General features: G+C 39.9%; 1 protein-coding gene across 1 annotated transcript in view; it reads left to right on the forward strand.

Moving 5' to 3' along the window:
• The first annotated feature begins 2631 nt into the window (after nt 1-2631).
• SP3 (Sp3 transcription factor) overlaps nt 2632-24036 on the forward strand; it is a 55386-nt gene continuing 33981 nt past the window's right edge. Inside the window, exons 1-4 of the mRNA XM_043894151.1 lie at nt 2632-2768; nt 3393-3532; nt 4047-4181; nt 11436-12795. Coding sequence (XP_043750086.1) covers nt 2762-2768; nt 3393-3532; nt 4047-4181; nt 11436-12795 — 1642 coding nt within the window. The 5' untranslated portion in view covers nt 2632-2761. The remainder of the gene's footprint in view (nt 2769-3392; nt 3533-4046; nt 4182-11435; nt 12796-24036) is intronic.

The raw sequence follows: 24036 nt of genomic DNA on the forward strand, positions 1-24036 counted from the left end.
TTCTCATCTCTTTATTTTTTACATAATGGGTAAGTCTCTTAAGCTGATCATTTAAGACTTGATATGTTGATTTGTGAGACTGACATGTGGATTTAAAGCCTGACTCCGCTATTTATTTGAAAATGACACTGAGTAAGTCTAAAAACCTTGCTAGCCTCAGTTTCCTCATCTATGAAATGATGAACCCATGATACTTATGATACTCATGATTCTTAGGGTTGTGATGGTTAAAGATGCAAAGGAGTTGGCACACAGCAAAAGCTCAAAAGTGTTAGTTCCAAGGGATATAGCTTTTGAGGTGTATTTTTGAGAAAGCAGGGAAGATATGAAATATGAAAGGGGTTAAGTACACCTAGTCAATCTCAACTAGAATATTCCTGAAATATGTTAGTGATTACCTAAGGCGAACAAGTTGAAGATTCTTGAAATCCAGTGTGCACAGGTTAAAGAGATTCAGAGGTAGGTAAAAGGTGGATCAGGATCACAGGAACAAAGGTTGCGTTAAGTAGACATTGATTTAGGTGCAACTATACAAAACTGCCACCTTTTTCGACAACAATGGGTGAATACTGGTAACTTTATATTGTTCACTTAATAGATGTTCAGAAGGGAAGCAAGGTAGTAGGGATTGTGAAGGAAAGGGGAGTCCTTTAGGTGTGATGCAGTTAACCAGGCTGTCATTGTTTTCAATACAGAATGGCTAGGCTCTTGCAGATGTGAATCAAGTATTATTAAATGGCTTCTTCTCTTCTTCTCTTTGGAAAGAAAAAGGGTACTGAAGATGGGTGAAAGGGTTCGTGCCAGTGGGTCTATAGAAGTCTTTGAGGTCCTTTGACATTCACCACAGTTTCCAAAGGATTTAACTTATAAAAACACATGTAAGATTTTAAAAAATGAGGAAATTGAGAAAAAGGGAAAATAAAGTGACATTCAGATCTCCTGCTGTGATGTAACCAGTGGCCAGCAAGGGGTTCCTCCAATCATCTTTGGAAAGAAGACAGTATAAATAATACCTAGCACAGTGATCCCTTCCTGATAAGCAAGTGCAATTTCTGAGTTCCTATGTAACATAACAGTGGGTGCCATTGAGAGGCTATCTTCCACAGAGAAAATACCTTTTAATTAACACAAACCGCATTTCAAGTTTTGGCTACAGTACTGAAGTAGTTAAGAGAACATGTTCTTTTCAGAGACTACCTTCATTTCCAGCTTTCTTAAGATATTCCATGACAGTGATTCTTTTCAGTGCAGTCTGAGCAGGTCCTCTGAATCTGATTATGTAGTAGTGGTACTTTCGGTAGTTGTGTCTCTTAAAAGCACTGCAGTTATAAAACTAGAATAGTTAGCTCTGGTAGGTTATTACTGTTTTTTCAATTAGATTACATGAAGTGTTTCTGCATCTTGTCAGAATGGTTTATGGACCAAACATTTCAAAATGTTTGAAAATGATTTTTTTTTTTTTCATTTCCATTTGTTAATTGGTATCAGTGAGGAAATGAACGGAACTTCTGTGGCCAAGTACTTTGCTTCCTATGGGTGGCTAGACTTAACGCTTTATGAAGAGCAAAGGTGTGTTAACCCAGCCAGTAAGTGAAACGAGATTTTCAATGAATGGTCCAAGATAAAAAGATACTTCACTGAGATTCACTATTTTTAAAATGTTGGCAATTACTGCTGGGCTTTTTCAGATATTTCACTTGCTACCAAGACGATTAAATAACATGTTTGTGTAACAAAATGATTATATGACTTAATTTTTTTTAAGGATCCTGTTCTTTTGAATATATACACTATATGTTAAATGAAATATACTTGTCTGTTTCGGTGCCACTGGCCAGAATGAAAGCTCTCCTGTGAGGTGAATTGAGATTCCTGTTTAAAATGCCTGCTTCCAGGGTACGTTTAAGTGGAAGACAGTTTGGAAACCAGGGGCAAAGGGCGATGGGAACGAGGTGGCTCAGACTGAATCTAAGAGCTGAAAGTGTGTGAGAGAAAATCCTCCTCCAGCCTCGGAGGGGGTGTCTCCCCCAATACCAGCTCCCTCCCCCCGGGCTCGCGGGGCGGGCCTGGTTTGCTCAGTAGCAGCAGCGGCCGCAGCAGCAGCCCCGGGGCTGAGCAGCAGCGGCCTCCCGGCAGCGAAAGGAACCGGCGGCTCGGAGAGCGAGAGGCCCTGGGGAGATCCGGCTACTGCCAGGATGGAGGAAGCGCCGAGTGGAGCCCGAGCCTTCGGGGACGGGATCTCCTCCTCAGCTCAGCTCCCCCACGGCTTGCCGGGGCGTGCTCCAAGCGCCTACAAGGTGGAAGAGGCCTGCGTTTCGCCCTGGCAGCGGCAGCCGACGAACGAGGCGGGCACAGCGGGGTAACAGGCTAGCCTTGGCCGCTCTCGGGAACCTACGCCGCCACGGCCGCTCATTGTCTCTCCCCTTCCACCCGGGGGGCAAACAGGAAGCGTGCCGCCAGGCCGAGTGACGGACGGGCGTCTGGGCCAATGAGAGCTCGCGACGAAGACCGTGATGGCAAATGAGCGCGGAGAAGAGGGGCGGAACTTCCGGGCGGGCTGTCACCCTCTTCCCCCCTTTTGGGCTGGAGGCTCCACCTTTTGTGTTTCCCGCACAGTCAATCAAAATAGGAAAAAAAAATCCCCGGACCGCTCCGGCCGTGTCCGCCGCCGCTTCCCGCATCCTCTCCCGCCGCCGCCGCCTTCGCTCCTCACCATGTGTAAGGCGGCGGGGAGCCCCGCCTGAGGTGCCCTAAACACACTATGACCGGTACGTAAAACCGAGAGAGAGCAACCCTTGCTGCTGCCGCCGCCGCCGCCGCCGACAACAGCCAGCCGGGGGCTGCCGCCGCCGGCTCCCGGCCCCCTGTGTGCGACCGAGTGTCTGTGAGAGGCAGAAAGCCGCAATCCCCTCCGCCTCCCTCCCCTCCCCGCCAGCTACCGTCCACCCTTCAAGCCCCAGCAACGCAGTGTCCCCGCCGGGCCCGGGGCGGGCGGCCCGGTCCGCCGGGAGCGCATCCCCCTGTGTGCGGGCGCGGGCGGCGGTCGGGCGGGCGTGTGAGTGACTGACGGTGCGAGAGGAGCGAGCGCGAGTGAGAGCGAGCGGCGCGAAGGGAAAGGGGAGGAGAGGAGAGGAGAGGGGGCAGGGGCAGCGCGGGGAGGAGGAGGAGGAGGGAAAGAGGAGGAGGAGGAGGGTTACAGGCAGCGGCGGGCGGGGGCAGCAGCAGGAGGGGAGGAGGGAGCCGCCGCCGCCGCCGCCGCCGGGGGGCGGGTGGGGGAGGGGAAGGGGACTCGGTCCGGGCTTTCGGAGTAATTTCGCCTCGGCCCGCGGGCCCCCTCCCTCTCCTCCACCCGCCTTCCTCCCCACCCCCACCCCCCCGCGCTGTGCCTGCAGCTCCCGAAAAGCCCGTGAAACAAGAGGAAATGGCTGCCTTGGACGTGGACAGCGGCGGCGGCGGCGGCCACGGCGAGTATCTGCAGCAGCAGCAGCAGCACGGAAACGGCGCGGTGGCGGCGGCGGCGGCGGCGGCCCAGGTGAGGAGCGGCTGAGCCCCGGACCGGCTCCCCCCTCGCGCCGCTTTCTCCTCCCCTCGCCTCTCCCCTCCCTCCGCGCCTCTCTCCTCCCCTCCCCCCGCCCCGGGAGCTGCCCGCCCGAGGCGCCAACGCTCCGACCCCGCCCGCGCTGCCCCGCCCGCCGCCTTTTTGTGTGAGAGACTGAGTGTGTGTGTGTGTGTGTGTGTGGTGTGTGTGTGTGTGCGCGCGCGCTTGTGAGAGTGTGCGCCCTCCCGGGGGTGGGTTCCGGGCGGAAGGTGGAGGCCCGCCGCGCAGTCCGCCGCCCGCCTTCCCGCGGACGGTGGGGCCGGTGTGCGTGCGAGCGGGAGGGCGCGAGCCGGAGTCGAGGAGGAGGAGGAGGAGGAGAGCGCGGGCTGGCGCTCGCCCGGGCGCTGCCTGCGAGGCCAGAGTCGCACTTCCTGTGCGAGCGGCGGCCCGGCCCTAACCGCCACCCCCTCCCCCTGTCTCCCTCTCTGAACCCGCCCATCGGGGGTAGGACACTCAGCCGTCACCGCTCGCTCTGCTGGCCGCTACCTGCAGCAAGATAGGGCCGCCATCGCCGGGCGACGACGAGGAGGAGGCGGCCGCCGCAGCCGGGGCCCCCGCCGCCGCCGCCGCCGCCGCCGGAGCGGTAAGTCTCTCGCGCGCGGCCCGCCCCCGCCGAGGCCCAGCGCCCGCCATCCCGGGCCCGCGGCGCGCCCGCCCGCCTGCAGGCCTCCCCGGCGCCCGCGCCTGCCGCGAGACGGACGGCCGCGCGGCCGGGGCACCCTTTCCTGCTCTTTGGCGTGCTTGGTTTGGATCAGAAGCCAGCCCAGGCTTTCTCTAAATTGTCACTGCAGCACCTCCATCCACATTCACTACAAAATGAAGTCTGAGAGGGTGGGGGTAGAGGCCTCCAAAATGGATGTTTGAGCAAATTCATATCAGTGCTGAAAACTCCTTCGCCGAACGCTACAAAAATTTCAAGCACAGCCTATCGGCCATAGATAGTATCAACTACAGAGCCAGTGTCTTTAGCTTCTAGTGTTTTTTGGACTCGGAGGTTTTTCTGCTGGGAGTTACTAGATCTTACTGACTTAAATGTTAAATCTTTTTTTTTTTTTTAAGGAATGAAGGTTTACTCTTTGAACTACTCTTTTGTATACAGGAATGAACACCTTTTGAGTGCTTTTTTAATGGCCATTCGAAATGATAGAATTTTAGTTTTTGCAGGCTACTTAAATTTACAGTAATTGTTCTTAAATGGAGTTTAAATGATCGTTGGAATCGGTGAAGTTATTTAGATAATATTTTGGCTTTTGAAGTTGAATAAGAAGAAACAAGTACGTGTAAGGAATTATATTTACATAAATGCTAATGCACACCATGCTTACAGTTGAATTTGGTTGACAAAGCTATATTTTCATTTATTGTGGTTGCTAGTCTGATGGAATGTGGTGGGATTCTTTTTGGGTTTTTAGTTTGTCTGGGGCAGGGGGAGGAGCTGGCCAGTGTTAGAGGAGGGCTTAATACAAATTAGCTAGAAATAGTTTTTTAAGATTATTGTGAAGTTTACATTCGTTTGAATCTTTGTTGTTGCATTAGTTTAACATGGAGATGTGTTCACTTATTAAAATAATTGAAACCGCTTACATTATTGTGTTTTTTTTTTTAATGTGGATTATAGGAATTGGTCTGTGTTGTAGTATTTTGAATTGTCACTGTAGACGAAAAAGTTTGTTGTAGTCTGCAGGAAATTCTTAGTGTTCCAAGACATTAAAAGTGAAGCTGTTGTTCAGCTGAATAATTACTGTTAAATATTGTATTTGTAATTTTAATGCTTGAAATTACACTGTAGGGGGATGTGAATAGATTTACTGACTTAAAAGTATGATTTTAGGTTTTGTTCTTTTGTAACCAGGTTGAAATGTAAAGGCATAAAATTGTGTATATGAGATGCATTGTTACTTTCAAACAAATTTATGAACTGGTAAACCTCTTTCATGAACTATGTCCCTTTAGGCCCACAGTGCCAAAGAAAAGTTACAAAACACTACATGAGTAAAATTGCAAGGCAGATTGTGTTTACTTGTCTTTTTAAGTTTTTCAAATAAGAACAAAATACTTTATAACTGCAACTTAACCAAGTTTAGGTATCAGCACAGTGATTGGGGGAGGAGAGAAGTGAAGGAGGAAGTTAGGAGTAGAATATATGTATATATACATGTATATGTAAGTCTAACTGGAGGAATAGGATACTGTCTCCAACCTTAGCCTACTGTGGCCATAGACTTGTAGGGAAGTTGTTTCCCTGCCTCTTCAGCTCCTCCTCTGAACTACCAAATCTCTACTGACATCACATTTCCCGCCAGATTAGCATGAACCACAATCACTGTAAGCACTTTTTCTTTGTATGTTTGGTATTTGTGCATAATATTTTTCACTGAGTAAAAAATAGTATGACTGTCTTGAGCGTGTTTGCCTTACCAAATGGGAAAATTATTTTCCCAGTTCAAAAATGAATTGTAGATACGGACATCTCAGTAGATAAGAGAGAATTTAAGTGATTTCATAGGAGTTTTCCCCACTTTAAAAATGTGCTTGGATAATGTGACTTTCCTCAAATTACTAGGAATTATGAGAGGTTTACGGAGAGCTTTTGTAGGTGTGCTCTCTAAAAGTTTTATTTTGGGTTTATTTTGTATTTACAGAAAAGTTTCAAAGATAGAACTGAAAATTACCTTTTATCCTTCACCCAGCTTCCTCTAATATTGATATAACTAACCATGATTCATTTGTCAAAACTAGAAAATTAACATTGGTAGTGTTATTAACTATAGACTTTGTTCTGATATCACTCCATTTTCTGTTCTAGGATCCAACTCAGGATACCACATTGCACATAGTAGTATTATGTTTAAGATCAAGTTGAAATATACAACATTCTACTTAAAACTTTTTTAAATGCAACCTTATACTAGTTTGATATTTTAGGATTAAAGGGGCATTGAAAAGCCAATAGCTGAACTACAGACTTGCTTTACATATTTTCAGTTTAGAATTTGTTATGATTTGTGTTCATCCTGGATCCTGGCCAAGAATTTTTGGCACCCTCATTATAGTGCTGAATAGGTCTAATCACAAAGCAGCCTCACCTGTAATGTCCCACAGCATAGACTCTCAAAATTGATTTGATGGCAAGATTTTTATGTTTTATTATTAAGTTGTGTAGTTAGTTTTAGTAGTAAATCAAGAAATAGAAATGGAAGAACTTTGAGGTATTAACTCATCCAGTCTACATTTGTGTGAACCTGTGAATTACTCATTTGCACTTAAGTATTAATCTGTATAAGTGTTATGAAAGACATTGCCTAAATTTTAGTTTAACTTGGAATGTTTCATTTATTACATAAATGTTTGTGAACTACAAAGTGAATAATAACTTAACTATATAAAAATTATTTTGACTCTTCAGAGATAAGACTTACACTATCATTGTAAGGAATTCATTGGGTAATTGTTTTTATGTTTGTAGTATATGTTCTTTACTGTTCCCTTTGAAGATTTTAAGAAACTTCAGTACTTGCTCTAGAATGTTTCTTGTTTTTTTCCCACCTTAGCTTCACACTTGTTTCCAGTTATTCTTTTCTTGCCTATTTCTGGCTTTTGTAAAGCCATTTGTGGGAACTGAGGGGTTATTAATCCTTTCCAAATGAGATGTAATAAGTTGGTATGAATTTGTTCTTTTTTCCTTTACACAGTTATTATCTGAAAAGATAAATTCTTGTATTTCCCCTCTTCTCCCCCGTCCCCCCATTTTATGCCTGGTTGCAGTGGAGAATGCCCTTGTAATGAATTTGCTGTAGTAATGTCCCAGGGCTGCTCTTGGTTGTGGTCTTTTTTTTTTAACCATGTGATTATGTGTTTGTATACAGAGGGAAACTTGGACTACCTTCAATTACAACGTTTTAAATAATGCCAGTGTCCATGTTAATTGGTGTTTTGTCAGTAGAATATTAGAATTACTGAGAGAAACACGATTTTTCTTAGTGTGTAAGCTTAATGTGGAGGGTTATCTTGAACCCAAACCAAATACTAATTCTTGCCTGGGTTATGTGTTTTTTATGTCTCTCTGTCTATACTGTTTCTAGTAGCCTAACATCAAACATTCTTACAACTTTTTTTTGGTCTCAAATGTTCTAGTTTATTTATTTTGCTAGTATACTACTGATGAAATTTCTGTTAAAAGAAATCATCTTTGTAGGGTTTGTAGTTTTGAAACATTTGGGGCACATTTTTTTGTGGAGTTGATTTGAAACTGGTACAGAGTTTTTCATTGAAGACAACAATATCTCAAGATCAGTTTTATTGATCCCATTTTTTTCCTATCATTTTCTTTGCAATTTTTAAATAAGATATTTTTATTTACTTAAAAAATATTTATTGATCTTTCTGCTAGGCACAGTTGGATGTTTTTCAAATCTGTCCCGTAATCATAGTCATTGTAAGGATACTTTAGGATTATATAGTGCTTTACAGTTTATAAAGCTTAACACTTTCTTTAGGCTCTTATGACCCTGCAAGGTAATATTTTTCCCATAAGGAAATTGAGTCCTGATCTAAATCACCTATAGTTCTAGGTGATTATAGAATAGCTAGGGCTAGAACCCAGTTTTGAATTTTTTCTTTCCTAGTGCAATATACTCCTTTCCTCTAAGCATTTGCTGTCTTAGCTTAAATCGTGAAAGTCTAGTATTTTTCTGTTTCAGTGTTCATAAATATTTGTTATATATGTTTTAACCTTAGGTTTACTCAAAAGTTCAAGTACATCATTTTAGCCTAGGTTTGGGGACTTCCCTTTGATTAATGGCCTGCGTTGTTGGGAAAAGTACTGTAGTTTACTTAGCTTCTGGAGAAGGGGGTGATTGCGTAGTATGTCATCTGAATAGTTGTATTTATTTTCAAGGAATTTCTTGAACTAGAAAGCTGTTCACTGATGGTTTAATACCTGTTCTTATAAAGATTTTGTTAAATACTCAGATGCCATAAATTTTAAGGAGGAAAAGGGACAACATGCCAGTACAGTTGTCCCTCTGTATTTGTGGGTTCTGAATCCTTGGAGGTTTGCCTGTTGCATCTCACTTTATGTAAGGGAATTGAGCATGGGGATTTTGGTATCCATAGGGTCCTGGAACCAATCCCCTGTGGATACCTAGGGTTAGCAGTATTGTAAAATTAACTTGTATATGAGGTATCTTCTTTGATGTAAGTTGAAAGATGGTATATATAATGCTGGTCAGAAAAAATTCAAGTTCGATTCCCCAAAGAATAATCTTAAGAAAATAAGAGTTGGATTTGAAACACTATACTTTAGATTTCAGTATGAATGTCTTTAGTTTAAAATGCCAAGAGACTGAAATGAAATGTAAATTGTTGCTCTAATCCTGGGAAAGATGACTTAAACTTGTAATTTCTATACCAGGTAGAATTTGAAGAATGATACATGACTTTAATGTCCACTGCTTCATTTTAACTGTGTGACTTTAATGTCCACTGCTTCATTTCAACAATTTAAGTTTGATAAGTTTAAATGTTTGTGTTTAGAAGAGAGATCATTATTCTAGTTCAAGCCTGGACATTTGTACTTGGTCCCACAGTTTCTGTGACTTTTTTGTCTTCAGCCTTTCAGTCTCCTTCACTAGGTCTTAGTTTACTTTTCTAAAACACAGATCTGATTGCACCACTCACTTGCCTCAAAAGCTTTTATAGTTTTCATTCACTATCTGTAGGATAAAGTCCAACCTCCTTAGTATGATCTATGGAGCCATTTACTACAGGACCTGATAAAAATGTCTAGTCCTCTCCCCCATTATTTTGTTCTATGAATATGAGTCTTTTCTGGATTCTCTCTTCAACTCCAAACTATCCTTTTTTTTTTAAGTTTCTTTTTGTCTGTGAGTTAATTATTTCTATACCTTAATGCCTATATCTTTGCTTCCTCACTGCCTGCAGTGAAATCTTAAATTTTATTCATGATTACCTAAAAAATCTCTTCTGTGAAGTCTTGTCTTTTTTCATTTTTCTGTTTCCCCAAAGTTTTTTGATCCTATGCATAGTGTACACCACTGTTCACATAGTAGTAACATGTATGTGTATGTCTGGTTGGATAGATAGCGAATCAGTCGAAGATAAAAATTGTATCTCATGGGCTTACTCATGGTTATTTCATCTTGGCAGATATGCTCAAATATTTTGGATTTGAGTCATTAAATGTGGTTCCTTCATTGAAATATACATTTCAGCTGTGTGTGCACATGAAAATTAGGTAGTGAGTCTCTATAAAACTCTGGTTCTATAATATTTGTATTAAATTTTGTGGAATGGTTCATTTTGAGAGAATACTATTTGTCTTCGCCTGTTTTTAATGGTCACAGACCCCCCCAGCCCCGTCCTTCCAATTGAACTTTCTCAAAAAGTTGATATGCTATTTTAGATAGCTATGCTATTTAGATATGCTACTTAGATATGCTATTTTAGATATTTGCACCTCAGGCATGGATTGTACATTGAGAATTCTGGTTTAGATATCTTCATGTTCTCATTGTCTAGTGATGTGTGGAGTTACAGGAAATCACATACAGATCTAGAAGGAAATGGGGTAGGGGTGGCATTATTTTGATGGTGATCAATTCATACAGGTCTCATTCCCTGTGCGTTTACCCTTGGTCTTAGTGAGAGACAAGTATGGTATAGTATTTAAGGGCATGGCTTCTGGAGTTAGACTGACTTAGTTTTAAATCCTGTGTTGGACATTTGACATTTGATAGCTGTCTGATTTTGTCTCTCAGTTTTGTCATCTGTGATATGGGGATAATCATACTACCTCATAGAATAGTTGTAAGCAGTAGATTACATAATCTTACAAGTCCCTACCATGGTACTTGTTGTTATTCCCTTAAAAAATTTACCCTTTCACATTGATATGTTGGGTTTTATTGCTTTGTACTTTCCTACAGTGGTATTTTTCTAGTCTTGTCTAATCCATAATGGAGATGATACCTGAAATTCTAGCAGATAACAGAATTGCAAAATATAATGTTTAATATCCTACTGCAAACTTAAAGAGAAATAGTAGGTAAAGTAACAGTCTACTTCCTCCAGCTTTTAGATTTTAGAAAAACCTTTTAGATGGACTGACTTTCCAGTGTGGTCACAGGGCAATAATCTTTCCTCATTAAACATTTGTAAGGTCTCATATATTTTTTTAGTAGTTCATGCAAAAGTAAAGAAGTTGATGGCTCGCTAAAGGAATCACCCACATCTTGTATTTACTCCAGAGTACCTTACTACATGCCATGAAAGAGTAGCTTTAATTGTTTGATTTAAAGTTGATAGCAAAAATATACAAATCTTATTTCTGGTTCTGGGAACTGATGACACTGCTCTAATAATGTTTCTTTTTTGTACACAAATATGATGCACCTGATTTAATGATAATGTTTTTAGTGGGTTTTATACTTTTTGAACTGTCTTCTGTGTTTGAGGCATATTTGGTTTGAGGCGTTCATAATCTTTTCTACCTATTTCTACTTTTATTTTTAACTGTATAGCATCAGAGGGATCATAGATGAGGGATTGGAAAATCAGTTTGTAGTCATAAAATAAGGAATATTCTAATTGAATTTTTTTCCTGTTCAAATATCCTGGTTTATCTTAGCAATAACTAGCAAAATAGAAAATGATGATTATCGTAGTTTATACAGTACTTCTGTATTTGAGCTCTGTTGTGTTACTGAGAGAATTTTCAGGTGATAAGGGTTTTTATCAGTTTTTAAAGTTTTTTGAGAATTGGATTAAATATACCACAAATACATATCACATAACATTTTCTGTTTTCTTCATTCAGACAGGTGATTTGGCTTCTGCACAGTTAGGAGGAGCACCAAACCGATGGGAGGTTTTGTCAGCCACACCTACAACTATAAAAGATGAAGCTGGCAATCTAGTACAGATTCCAAGTGCTGCTACTTCCAGTGGGCAGTATGTCCTTCCCCTTCAGAATTTGCAGAATCAGCAAATATTTTCAGTTGCACCAGGATCAGATTCATCAAATGGTACAGTGTCCAATGTTCAATATCAAGTAATACCACAGATTCAGTCATCAGATGGTCAGCAGGTTCAGATTGGTTTCACAGGCTCTTCAGATAATGGGGGTATAAATCAAGAAAGTGGTCAAATTCAGATCATTCCTGGCTCTAATCAAACCTTGCTTGCCTCTGGAACACCTCCTGCTAATATCCAGAATCTCATACCACAGACTGGTCAAGTCCAGGTTCAGGGAGTTGCAATTGGTGGTTCATCTTTTCCTGGCCAAACCCAAGTAGTTGCTAATGTGCCTCTTGGTCTTCCAGGAAATATTACCTTTGTACCAATCAATAGTGTTGATCTAGATTCTTTGGGACTCTCGGGCAGTTCTCAGACAATGACTGCAGGCATTAATGCTGATGGACATTTGATAAACACAGGACAAGCTATGGATAGTTCAGACAATTCAGAAAGGACTGGTGAGCGGGTTTCTCCTGATATTAATGAGACTAATACTGATACAGATTTATTTGTGCCAACATCCTCTTCATCACAGTTGCCTGTTACTATAGATAGTACAGGTATATTACAACAAAATACAAATAGCTTGACTCCTACTAGTGGGCAAGTCCATTCTTCAGATCTTCAGGGAAATTATATCCAGTCGCCTGTTTCTGAAGAGACACAGGCTCAGAATATTCAGGTTTCTACAGCACAGCCTGTTGTACAACATCTACAACTTCAAGAGTCTCAGCAGCCAACCAGTCAAGCCCAAATTGTGCAAGGTATTACACCACAGACAATCCATGGTGTGCAAGCCAGTGGTCAGAATATATCACAACAGGCTTTGCAAAATCTTCAGTTGCAGCTGAATCCTGGAACCTTTTTAATTCAGGCACAGACAGTGACCCCTTCTGGACAGATAACTTGGCAAACATTTCAAGTACAAGGGGTTCAGAACTTGCAGAATTTGCAAATACAGAATACTGCTGCCCAACAGATAACTTTGACGCCTGTTCAGACACTCACGCTTGGTCAAGTTGCAGCAGGTGGAGCCTTGACTTCAACTCCAGTTAGTCTAAGCACTGGTCAGTTGCCAAATCTACAGACAGTTACAGTAAACTCTATAGATTCTACTGGTATACAGCTACACCCAGGAGAGAATGCTGACAGTCCTGCAGGTGAGTCTTCTAAGTCATGTGATGCCATAGATAAGTTCACTGATATGTTAATATGTAGGGAAATTTTTTTCTCTGTTTATCAGAATCTGGTGATCTTTAAAGATGATGATACATTTCCCTGTGTCTGTATAAAAAAATCAACATCAAAATGTGTTCTGAATTGTTCTTCATTGAAAGATGATAGTTTTTGTAAGTCAAGGATTGATTTCTCTGTTATGCCAGTTACATTTGTTGTTTCTTGTCACTCCGTTTTATGTATTTTCTTAACATCTGATCGGTACTCTCAAGCATCACAGAATTTTTATTTGACAGGTAAGGTGTCTTGGCTGTCTTTGGTGTGATGTAAATTTTATGTTTTATGCATTTTATTTGGTTGGGCAATCAGACTGGCATAGTGAAAGTATGGTACTGGGAGTAGGTAGTGTTCATGCTGTCTCACTCACTAGCTAGCTGTGTGGTTGTGGCTAGGTTACTTTTGCTCCTACAAACTCAGTTTTCTCAGCATGTAAAATGTGCTTGTTGGACTACATAACTATGTCTAGGTCTTGTAGACCTAAAATTCTTCAATTCTGTGATAATTTATTCTTAGAAGTGTGAAGTAGGTCCTAAACATAGTTGTGCTAGATATGTTGTTATTGATTGTATGGGTAGAAATTTCAGAAGTGTCCTCTTTGTTTTGTAAGAATGAAATGATACAGTTTTAAAAGAGATAGTATAATCATTACTTTAGTAATGTTATTTACTTAGTATTTTATTGAATGTTTTGTTGTACACAAAATTCTTACTTTCACTCTTTTGTTGTTTTGACCCTTTCAAACTCAAGCTGGGAACTTGGATTTAATTTACTGAATTAATGGTATTACCCTCTTTCTTTAGAGAAATTTGTGATATATACACAGAAAATTGGGTTTCCCAGGTGACTCAGCGATAAAGAATCCACCTGCCAATGCAGGAGACCTGGGTTTGATCCCTGGGTTGGGAAGATCCCCTGGAGGAGGAAATGGCAACCCACTCCAGTATTCTTGCCTGGAGAATCCCAGGGACAGATGATCCTGACAGGCATAGGGTTGCAAAGAGTTGGACACAACTGAGCAACAAAGTCTCCATGTGTTCTTAGGAAGCCTTTAATTGCATTTGAGCCTTCTGAAGCTGTGGTTTAAAGCTGCATTCTCAAAAGTGTGGTCTGTGAACCACTGAGGATTGCTGAGACCCTCTCAGAAGTCTTTGATGTCAAACTGCTTTTCATAATAATAGTAAAATTACTTGCCTTTTTTGTTGTGTTGACATTTTCACTGATAGTTGCTAAAACTGCTGTATCTTAGCACAAATCAAAGCTGTGATGATAAACTGTAATAGTAGCAGTATTATTGATGACCATCCACTTGCAGTTAACGAAAAATGCTAGTTTCACTGAACAATAACCTTGATGAACACATCAAGAGTTACTTTCACTAAATCTTGACCCTTGAATGCTGCATGTCCTTTTTAAAATAATAGCTTTATTGAAATATAACTCACATATTATAAAAGTCACTAAAGTATACAATTTAGTGGTTTCTAATACAGGGACAGACTTGTCCAGCCATCACCAGTGTATAATTTTAGAGCATTTTCACCACCACCCCCAAACCCTATACCCATTAGTAGTCACTCTACATTCCCCCATTCCCTTATCCCCTAGCAACCACTAATCTACTTTTCTGTCTCTTTGGATTTGCCTATTACATCTTATCAGTAGAAGCATACAATAAATGGCTTTCTGTTTCTGACTGTTTGCATATTTTCAGGCTTCATCTGTGTTGTAGTCTTTACCAATACTTTGTTCCTTTTTGTGGTTGAATAATATTCCATTGTAGGGATATACCACATTTTGTCCACTTATCCATTGATTGACAGCATTGCCATTTTTTAGCTATTGAGAGAATGCTGCTGTGAACATTTCTGTACAGTTTTTGGATGTGGACATGTGTTTGTTTCTTTTGGGTATATACTTAGGAGTGGAATTGCTAGATTGTATGTTTAACATTTTGAAGAACTGCCAAAATGTTTTTCCAAAGTGACTGTCATTTTACATTCTCACCAACAAAAGGGTTCCAGTTTTCTACACCCCCACCAACACATCATTGTCCTCCTTTTTGATTTTAGACAATGGGTGTGAAGTGGTATCTCATTGTGTTTCTGGTTTATAGTTCCTGCTGCATGTTTTTGTAGTATTCTTTGTGATAAAATGGGAACTGTACTATAATAAAGCACTTCTGCTGCATCCCAAAATAAGATGATTATATTTTAAAAAACATATATATTGTTTTCACTTGAGCAGTCGTGTGAGTTGCAAGCTGAGCTAGATGCTTTCAGGAAACACAATACTTGAAAGACTGACAAACTGATTATTGAGTGACTCATGTATTTAAGTGACAGATATTTTCTGAAAAAATAAGTGAGCCTGTCCTTCAAAGGAAAAGAATCTGTTTGCTTCCAATGATAAAATTTGGACTTTCCAATGAAAATAAGAATTTAGGAAAACTTGTATCTACTACTATGAACTTGATAATGTATTAATAATTTCATTCTTTTCTGATGAGATGGACAGTGTGAAATTAATAAATAGGATTTTTTTGAATACTGTATTGTAATGAAATACGCCAACATTTGCAAGATCTTTATGATAGTTCAGTGAATCAGTGGTTTTCAAATGACCAACTTATCTTACAAATCATGCGTGGGTGAAAGATAGACTAACAATAAGCATGTGGAAAGTTTATCAATATGTTTTCAGATTCTACACTGCAACTGACGTTTAAGAAACTGTCACTAGTCAAATTTGGTATAGTATCAAAGAAGAATACGTGGGGCACATTTGGCTGAAAGACTTAACAGATTACTTCTTCCTTTTCCATCCATGTATCTTTGTGAGACTAGATATTCTTCATATGCTTCAGCCCAAACCACATGCTGCTGCAGACTGCAGAAGAAAATATGAAACTCCTGTTGTCTTTTTTTAGCTTAGCTATTAAGGAGATTTGCAAAAATATAAAACATGGCCTTTCATTAACTTCTGTATATATTTTGGGAAAATAGTTGTTTTTCACAAAACAGTAATTTGTGTTAACATGTAATGGGTTTATTGTTTTCAAATTAATTGAAACATTAAAATTTTCTCTTTTAATTTCTACTACAGTAAATATCAAAAAATGTATCATACATGAACAAAAGCTTTTTAGGGACCTCAGTAATATTTAAGAGTTTAGAAGGAGTCCTGAGACCAAAAAGTTTGAAAATACTGGTAGAATGACAGACTCCTGAAGACATAGATAGTTTTTAAAACCAATTTTTAAAGCTTCCACAAAATTAAAATTATGGAGATCTGTACGTGTTAGAAGACCTCTAGAGAATTTATTTGTGATTTTGTGAATTTATATTGGTCATGAAATTAGATTGATATGAAGAAGTACTCAGTAATTTATTTCCAAAATAGTATCAAAATAGTAACACTGTTTGAATTAAATGCAAAATTGAATTTTTAAGATGATAGTTTATTGAGTGTTGGGCAAGGAAGAGTAAAATAAGCACTCCAGAAGGCCATTAAATTAGGATTTTCTCCCAATTTTAAAGGAATGAGAAAACAAAAGTTAAAGAGAATGATAATGAAAATGCTGCATAGTACATTGTAGCATATTTAAAAATAAAAACCAAAAAATTGGAATTTGGGGATAATCTAGTAATAAAACTATTCCTTGGTATACTGTCTTTTTAATTGACAAAAAACTTGTAAGACATGTTTTCTTATGTGAATAATCAGTTAAAAAAGTGTTAGAACATAGTATGGCCAGATGAACTGCTTAAATCTTGATACCATTTGTTTGCATTTTATTTTTGTTTAGTATGGAAACCATGAAACACATTTCCCACATAAAGGAAACCACATAGTTTGTTTTTTTTTTTTTTAAACCAGGGTTCTGGAATTTAATCATCATCTTTTTTTTTTTTTTTTAAAGCTCCCGTTTAACAGAAATGACTTCTATTCTGACCTGTTTTAAGGTGTGAATCTGATTCAGGGCCCCTCCTCATGAGGGGTATGTTTAGTGCTCTTTACCCCTTAGAAACCAAACTCCATTTTCCTTGCAACATAGAACTCAGTGGGCCCCAAGCTGCAACCCCAGTCACTCCTTTTATTTCTATTCCTTGCCCACTTAGAAATGCATGCTGTTTTTGAAATTTAATTTTTACTCTGCCATTTTTTATGTGTGTGAAACTAAGAAGAGACAGAGGATGAATTTACTTTTGGAAATTACCTTCCAACATCTTTTCCAGTCAGAAAATGTCTCCTGAATTAAGCCAAGGCCTAACCCAGTTTTCTCACATTTGAGTCCTGTCAGATTTTGACTTATCCTTTAAGACTGAGTGTTATATACATTTTAAAATACTGTCACATAACTGCACTGCTTGTACAGTTTTTTTATCTTTAGTTTTTGGTTAATTATTTTTTGGTAGAGTGAACATGTCCATCAAAGTGTTTATGTCAGGAATTATATCCTGTTTAATTATCTTTTGTTGTTTAGTTGCTCAGTCGTGTCTGACTCTTTGCGACCCCATGGACTGCAGCACACCAGACTTCTCTGTCCTTTACCATCTCCCAGAGTTTGCTCAAACTCATGTCCATTGAGTTGGTGATGCCATCCGACTGTTTTGTCCTCTGCTGCCCCCTTCTCCTCCTACTCTTGATCTTTGCCAGCATCAGGGTCTTTTCTGATGAGTTGCTCTTCACATCACGTGGCCAAAGTATTGGCGCTTCGGCATCAGTCCTTCCGATGAATCCTCAGGGTTGATTTCCTTTAAGATTAACTGGTTTGATTTCCTTGCTGTCCACGGAACTCTCAAGAGTCTTCTTCAGCACCATAGTTCAAAGGCATCGATTTTTGAGTGCTCAGCCTTCTTTATGGTCACCTCTCACATCTGTACATGACTACTGAGAAAACCATGGATTGACTATCTCAACATTTTTTGTCTAAGTGGTATTTCTGCTTTCTAATATGTTGTCTAGGTTTGTCATAGCTTTTATTCCAAGGATCAAGTCTCTTTGAATTTCATGGCTGCAGTCCCCATCTACAGTGATTTAGGAGCCCAAGAAAATAAAATCTGTCACTGTTTCTACTTTTTCCCCATCTGTTTGCCATGAAGTGATGGGACTGGCTGCAATGATCTTAGTTTTTTGAATGTTGAGTTTTAAGCCAGCTTTTTCACTCGCCTCTTTCACCCTCATCAAGAGGCTCTTTAGTTCCTCTTCACTTTCTGCCTTTAGAATGGTATCTGCATATCTGAGGTTGTTGGTATTTTCCCCAGCAGTCTTGATTCTAGCTTTTGATTCATCCAGCTGGACATTTCACATGATGTATTCTGCATATAAGTTAAATAAGCAGGGTGTCAGTATACAGCCTTGATATACTCCTTTGCCAATTTTGAACCAGTCCGTTGTTCCATGTCTGGTTTTAACTTGCTTCTTGGCCTGCATACAGATTTCTCAGGAGACAGGTAAGGTGGTCTGGTACTCCTCTCTAAGAATTTTCCACAGTTTGTGTGATCCACACCGTCAAAGCCTTTGGCATAGTCAGTGAAGCAGATGTAGATGTTTTTCTGGAATTCTCTTGCTTTCTCTATGGTCCAACGAATGTTGTCACTTTGATCTCTGGTTCCTCTGCCTTTGCTAAACCCACTTGTACATCTGGAAGTTTTCGATTCACATACTGCTGAAGCCTAACTTGAAGGATTTTGAGCATAACTTTACTAGCATTTGAAATGAGTGCAATTGTATGGTAGTTTGAACATTCTTTGACGTTAACGTTCTTTGGAATTGGAATGAAAACTGACCTTTTCCAGTCCTGTGGCTGCTACTGAGTTTTCCAAATTGGCTGACATACTGAGTGCAGCACTTTCACAGCATCATCTTTTAGGATTTTAAATAGCCCAACTGGAATTCCATCACCTCCACTAGCTTTGTTTGTAGTAATGCTTCCTAAGGCACTTGACACTCCAGGATGTCTGACTCTAGGTGAGTGACCACACCATCGTGGTTATATGGGTCGTTAAGACCTTTCTTGTACAATTCTTCTGTGTATTCTTGCCACCTCTTTTTAATCTCTTCTTTTAGGTCCTTGCCATTTCTGTCCTTTATTGTGCCCATCCTTGTGTGAAATTTTCCTTTCATATCCCCAATTTTCTTGAGATCGCTAGTCTTTCCCATTCTGTTGTTTTTTTCGATTTGCACTGATCACTGGGGAAGGCTTTCTTCTTGCTAGTCTCTGGAATTCTGTGTGCAGTTGAGTATATCTTTCCCTTTCTCCTTTGCGTTTCACTTCTTAACTATTTGTGAGGTCACCTCAGAAAATAATTTTGCTTCCTTTCATTTCTTTTTCTTTGGAATGTTTTTGATCACCATCTCCTGTACACTGTTACCATCCTCCATCCATAGTTCTTCACGCACTCTACCAGATTTAATTCCTTGAATTTGTTCATCACCTCTACTGTATAGTCATAAGGGATTTGATTTAGGTCATACCTGAATGGCCTAGTGGTTTTCCCAACTTTCTTCAATTTAAGCCTGAATTTTGCAATAAAGAGCTCATGATATGAACCACAGCTTTAGGTCTTGTTTTTACTGACTATATAGAGCTTCTCCATCTTCGGCTGCAGAGAATGGAATCAGTCTGATTTCGGTATTGACCATCTGGTGATGTCCATGTATAGAGTTGTGTCTTGTGTTGTTGTAGGAGGGATGTTTGCTATGACCAGTGTGTTCTCTTGACAAAACTCTTGTTAGCCTTTGCCCTTCTTCATTTTGTACTCCAAGGACAGACTTGCCTGTTATTCCAGGTATCTCTTGACTTCTACTTTTGCATTAGTCACTTATGATGAAAAGGACATCTTTTTTTGGTGTTAGTTTTAAAAGGTCTTGAAGGTCATCACAGAACCATTCAGTTTCAGCTTTCTTCAGCATTCATGGTTGGGGCATAGACTTGGATTACTGTGATGTTGACTTAGAGAGGAACTGAGATCATTCTGTTGTTTTTGAGATTGCACCCAACTATGGATTTTGGACTCTATTCACTGTGAGGGCTACTCCATATCTTCTATGGAATTCTTGCCCACAGTGGTTGATACAATGGTCATCTGAATTAAATTCACCTATTCCCATCCATTTCAGTTCACTGAGTCCTAAAATATTGATGTTCACTCTTGCCATTTCCTGCTTGACCACATCCAGTTTACTTTGATTCATGGATGTAATATTGCAGGTTCCTATGTAATATTGTTCTTTGCAGCTTTAGACTTTACTTTTACCACTAGACACACATCCACAACTTAAGTGTTATTTCCATTTTGGCGCCCAGCGTCTTCATTCTTTCTGGAGCCATTTCTCTGCTCTTGCTCAGTAGCATATCGGATACCTGCCAACCTGGGGGGCTCATCTTCTGGTGCTATATATCATTTTGCTGCATTTTCATACTATTTAGTACAGTTAAAAAGACCCCACATGAGAAAAAGCTGAGAGTCAAATTCATTGCTTAAAACCAGTGGCTGGAGTAGGCTTCCTTTTTGTAGCGGTGAGCTAAAAACAAAGTTGCAGGCTGTTACTCTAAAAGTGAAAGTGGCTTAGTCGTGTCTGACCCCATGGACTATAGCCTGCCAGGCTTCTCTCTTCATGGGATTTTCCAGGCAGGAATACTGGAGTTGGTTGCCATGCCCTCCTCCAGGGATCTTCTCAACTCAGGGACTGAACCTGCATCCCTCACGTCTCCTGCATTGCAGGTGGATTCTTTACCCTCTGAGCCACCAGGGAAGGTCTGTTAGTCTAAGGTTCAGCTTAAATGAGGCTGTACAAATCATAGATGAGAAGAGGACATGGGAAATAGGAGGACCCTAGCACCGTCTTACAATCGATTTCTGAACCAGTCTGAACCATTCAGCTATTAACTGGGTGTCTAGGTTTATGATATCCAGTACTATCTCTGAAGCCAATAAAAGACCTAAGTCTGCACTAGAGCTAGAAGGACTTGATAGAGACACTTGGAAAAATGGGGTTGTAATGCATAGAGAAGAATTTTACTCAATGTAAGTCTGAAACCAAAATTCCAAAGTAAGTGATGAAGGCAGAATCTATGACAGCCTGTAAAATCAACAATTAAGAGATGAATTCATGTCCAACTGAAGAAACATAATTTAAAAATCTGAAAAGCTAATATGTCAGTGAGATAAAGGAAGCTGTAGCATCTTAGGAAAAAAGTTGTGAAACACAGAAGGTAGATATGTAAAAGAAAAAGCCAGTAATCCTAGAAAGGAGAAACATATTTCATTGTTTCTAAGACACATGATGTTTAACATTTTAACATTTCTGAGATCTTGAGTTTATCTTACAGACCATGACACGTCAGTGTTTAATTTATAGTACTTTTAATTTTTTTACTGGTAGTAGAATGTGTTCTTTGTGGTTAAGTTGCCCAGTCGTGTCAGACTCTGCAACCCCGTGGACTGCAGCACACTAGGCTTCCCTGTCCTTCACCGTCTCCCAGAGCTTGCTCAAATTCATGTCCACTGAGTAGGTGATACCATCCAACCATCTTGTCCTTTGTCATCCCCTTCTCCTGCCTTCAATCTTTCCCAGCATCAGGGTCTTTTCTAATGAATTGGCTCTTCACATCAGGTGGCCAAAGTATTGGAGCTTCAGCATCAATCCTTCCAATGAATATTCAGGACTGATTTCCTTTAGGATTGACTGGTTTGATTTCCGTGCAGTCCAATGGCCTCTCAAAAGAGTCTTCTCCAACACCACAGTTCAAAGCATCAATTCTTCGGCACTCAGCCTTCTTTTTATGGTCCAGCTCTCAGTTCCATACATGACTATTGGAAAAACCATAGCCTTGACTAGACGGACCTTTGTTTGCAAAGTAATGTCTCTGCTATTTAATATGTTGTCTAGGTTGGTCATAACTTTTCTTCAAAGGAGCAAGCGTCTTTTAATTTCATGGCTGTAGTCACTATCTGCAGTGATTTTGGAGCCCAAAAAATAGTCTGTCACTGTTTCCATTGTTTTCCCCATCTATTTGCCATGAAGCGATGGGACCCCATGCTGTGATCTTAGTTTTCTGAATGTTGAGTTTTAAGCCAGCTTTTTCACTCTCCTCTTTCACTTTCATCAAGAGACTCTTTAGTTCTTCACTTTCTTCCATAAGGGTGGTGTCATCTGTGTATCTGAGATTATTGATATTTCTCCTGGCAATCTTGATTCCAGCTTGTGTTCCATCCAGAACAGCATTTCTCATGATGTACTCTGCACATAAGTTAAATAAGCAGGGTGACAATATACAACCTTGACGTACTCCTTTCCCAATTTGGAACCAGTCTGTTGTTCCATGTCCAGTTCTAACTGTTGCTTCTTGGCTTACATGCAGGTTTCCTAGGAGGCAGGTCAGGTGGTCTGGTATTACCATCTCTTGAAGAATTTTCCGCAGATTGTTGTGATCCACAGTTAAGGCTTTAGCATAATCAACGCTTATTAGCATTGTCTAGATGAAATAGAAAAATTTGGGGAGACAAACAGGAGAACCTTGAGGCTGGACATAGGAGAAAATGAGTGAATAGTAGAGTACTAAGACATTTACCCAGAATATAGCTTAGAGGTAATGAACAGGTAGTTAAGACAATTGAAAGATTGAGAGTCATCAACATAAGAGTTTCAGAAAAAGAGAATAGAGTGGATGACAAGAGAAGCCATATTTGATAAGTTGGCTGAGAATCTTCTTGTGTTGGAGATAGTTTACAGATGAAAATTTTTCAAATATTAAGCAAGGTAAAAATAAGTCCACCCGTATGTTGAAATTCTGGGGAGAGATAATCTTAAATTTTAACAGAAGTCAGATTGCTCTCAAAGAAGTTACAGACGTACAATCTTTTCATCAGCCACACACATACCAGAAGATCGTGTAGTAATATGGTATGAGAAAAAAGAACTGGCAGCCAAGTATTCTATATGTAGTTAAAATCCTGCTTAAGAGTTAGAATATAATGATGTTTAAAATAATCAAGGACTGAGAGTTTATTATTCAAAGACCCTCATAAAACTAACTGCTGAAGGATTAAGTAGAAAAATGGATCCAGAGAAAATGAGGACATAATAGTGATTAAAGTGGGTAGAAAATTAATAATGACTGTAAAATACTAGTAACTTTAAAATTACAGAAAACTTCAAAGATACATAAAAGCAGAGAAATGTATTATGAACCTTAATGTAACTACCTCCCAGCTTCCAACAGTTATCAATATTCTGGCATTCTTTGCTATATTCCCACTATGTAAACTTTTGCTCCAGTATCTTAAAGTAAATTCCAGACAATGTATAACTTTACCCAAAAGTACTGATAAAATGATTCACAGTGTGTGGTCTTGGAGTCCCCAAGACCCTTTGCATAGGTATCTGTGAGGTCAAAGTTATTTTCTTAATAATAGCAAGATGCTATTTGCTTATTTCACTTTCATCTCACAAGTGATATACAGTGGAGTGTTTCAAAGGCTGTATGATATGTGATAACAGCAGATTCAGCACAGAAGCAAATGTGAAGATCTAGCTGTTTTTTTTTAATTGAAGTATAGTTGATCTACGATGTTAGTTTCAGGTGTACAGCAGAGCAGTTCAGTCACGTAATATACATAACATGCACACACATGAATATATCTTTTCAGATTCTTTTCCATTATAGGTTATTACACGATGTTAAATATAGTTTCCTGTGCTGTGCAGTAGGTCCTTGTTTATTTTGTATATAGTAGTGTGTATCTGTTAATCCCAAACTCTACTTTATCCCTTCCCTCTCATTTCCCATTAAGTAGTAACCATAAATTTGTTTCCTATGTCTGTGAGTCTATTTTTGTTTTGTAAATACATTAATTTGTATCAGTGATATATATTTGTCTTTCTCTGACTTATTTTACTTAGTATTATCTAGCTATTTTCTAAAAGCCAGATATTAAAGATATTTGCAAGAAAGGCAAACTAGCCTAATTTTTAAAATTATTTATTTATTTATTTATGGCTGTTCTGGGTCTTCATTGCTGCCTGGCTGGTGAGCGAGGGCTACTCTTCATTTGCAGTGCATGGGCTTCTCATTGCGGTGGCTTGTCTTGTTGCAGAGCATGGGCTCTAGGGCACACAGGCTTCAGTGGTTGTGGCTCCCAGGCTCTACAGCGGAGGCT

The sequence above is a fragment of the Cervus elaphus genome, chromosome 33 (assembly GCF_910594005.1).
Source record: "Cervus elaphus chromosome 33, mCerEla1.1, whole genome shotgun sequence".
Lineage (NCBI taxonomy): Eukaryota > Metazoa > Chordata > Mammalia > Artiodactyla > Cervidae > Cervus > Cervus elaphus.